At 47.6% G+C, this 2,197-nt stretch overlaps 1 protein-coding gene across 1 annotated transcript; it reads left to right on the top strand.

The window, feature by feature from the left end:
* On the top strand, window positions 1-1,282 carry LOC132190051 (zinc finger protein CONSTANS-LIKE 4). Its single transcript, XM_059604932.1, has 2 exons — window positions 1-737; window positions 827-1,282. Exons 1-2 carry the CDS (start codon window positions 63-65, stop codon window positions 1,145-1,147), a joined length of 996 nt encoding a protein of 331 aa, XP_059460915.1. The 5' UTR covers window positions 1-62; the 3' UTR covers window positions 1,148-1,282.
* Window positions 1,283-2,197: the final 915 nt, after the last annotated feature.

Below are 2,197 nucleotides of genomic sequence, written 5' to 3'. Positions count from 1 at the left end.
GAGAGAGAGAGAGAGAGAGAGAAAGAGAATCTGCAGTTTACCGAAAGAAAAGAGAGTGGACTATGGCATCGAAGCTCTGCGACTCGTGCAAATCGGCAACGGCGACGCTGTTCTGCCGAGCAGACTCCGCCTTCCTTTGCGTGGGCTGCGACTCCAAGGTCCACGCGGCCAACAAGCTCGCGTCCCGCCACGCGCGCGTCTTGGTCTGCGAGGTCTGCGAGCAGGCTCCCGCCCACGTCACGTGCAAGGCTGACGCCGCCGCCCTCTGCGTCACGTGCGACCGCGACATCCACTCCGCCAATCCCCTTGCCCGCCGCCACGAGCGAGTCCCCGTCACGCCCTTCTACGACACAGTCGCCGTGAAGTCCGGAGCCGCCGCCAACCTCCTCGACGACCGTTACTTGTCCGACGGTGATGTAAGCAGAGAAGAGGCCGAGGCCGCCTCTTGGTTGCTCCCAAACCCTCCCACCAACCCTGCCAACAACAAGGTGACTGAGAATCCGGATCTGAATACGGGACAGTTCGTGTTTCCGGACATGGATCCCTATCTGGATCTGGATTACGGACACGTGGATCCAAAGTTAGAAGCGCAGGAGCAGAACAGTTCGGGTACTGACGGAGTCGTGCCCGTTCAGAGCAAGAGTGTTCATCAGCTCAGTGACAACTGCTTCGATCTCGATTTCTCCGCTTCCAAGCCCTACGTCTATGCCTACAACACTCACTGTCTCAGTCAGAGTGTAAGTTTCTTGCTCAGAACAAATATCTGTTTGTTAATTGAGAAAATGGTAAAATTATGTTAGTTCTGATCTTGTACTTCGCTGCACAGATGTCTTCCTCCTCGCTCGACGTTAGCGTGGTACCGGATGGCAGCGCGGTGACCGATGTGTCCGATTCTTACGGTAAACCCGTGATGGAGTCTGCGAATCGGACGGTTCAGATATCATCGGCCGATCGTGAAGCGAGGGTGCTGAGGTACCGAGAGAAGAGGAAGAACCGAAAGTTCGAGAAGACGATCCGGTACGCCTCCCGAAAAGCCTACGCAGAGACGAGGCCGCGAATCAAAGGGAGGTTCGCTAAGCGGGTGGACATGGCGGATGTCGAAGTTGATCGTGTATGTGGCGGGTACGGCGTCGTTCCGTCGTTTTAAGCTTGATTTGCCGTCGTAATAAATTGACGCTTTTTTGTGTATATACTTTTGTTAAGGTGTTTGATCGACCGTTGATTTTGTAGAAAAAGTTAATGGTATGTTGTAGCAATTAATGGAATTTTGCTTTTCTCCTTCTCCGGCCTTTTGAGGTGGCGCACTTTCTCAGCAATGACAGTGAATCAAAATCTGAGTTGCTATTGGATTATGTGGTTGGATTAGATTAATTAAATAATTAGTTTATGATTAGTAGGAAGATGTTGGATTAGCCAAAATCATCATCTTTTGAGCTTTGTTTATGGACTTAGACGAAAAGGCCCCCTGAGATGTGACATCTGTCTTTTTTAATTTATGGTTGGCATTTTCTAGGCCATACAACTTCTTCCTTATGTTAAATTCCATATAAAATAATTAGAATCACCAACAAGTTGACAAATTTCTATAGGCTTTTTAAACGTAACCAGAAGTTGAAATTAGGACAAAATTGTCCTAAACTTTAAAAGATTAGACAATTTGATCTCATCATTTTGTGTAAATGACTCCTCTCCATTTTATTTGGGGATCCTATTCCAACTTGAAACACCCAAAGTTATTCTTTATCATTATTGTAGGTGCTGGACTGAGTATCGATGAGCCAACCGGCCCTCAGCCCAAACACAACAAACTTGAAGGCTCATCGTTAAACAGTAAGCCCAGTTGGCCCTTGGGTTCGAGCAGGCTTGGGTCCAATCCAAACAGCAAGAACCCTTAGACCGTTGCCCGAAGCCCAATAACCCGTCCACACCCTCAAGGGGAGTCCACATGGCCAAGCTAACCGACTTTTTGGGAGCTGTACTACAAAAAGCTTTCATGGGCCAAGAACACCTCCTGCTAGTACATAACAATTGTGGTAATTGCTTTTATATTCTTTCTTTATGTCCACGTGTTCTTCCTTGCTTTCCATATTTTTGTACATTTTTCATATATCCAACATTTTCCTTATTGAGAGTTTGATTAGGGCCTATTGGCCTTTTAGGTTTTATTGGATAGGAGCCAAAATGCTAAATGGCCAAA

This window comes from Corylus avellana, chromosome ca8 (genome assembly GCF_901000735.1).
Source record: "Corylus avellana chromosome ca8, CavTom2PMs-1.0".
In the NCBI taxonomy this organism is placed as follows: domain Eukaryota; kingdom Viridiplantae; phylum Streptophyta; class Magnoliopsida; order Fagales; family Betulaceae; genus Corylus; species Corylus avellana.
This window is presented reverse-complemented; position numbering and strand designations above follow the sequence as displayed.

Coding starts and splice junctions, on each gene's coding strand:
- LOC132190051 (XM_059604932.1), top strand. CDS start 63: ATGGCATCGAAGCTCTGCGACTCGTGCAAATCGGCAACGGCGACGCTG. Junction 738..826: donor CTCACTGTCTCAGTCAGAGT/GTAAGTTTCTTG, acceptor TTCGCTGCACAG/ATGTCTTCCTCCTCGCTCGA.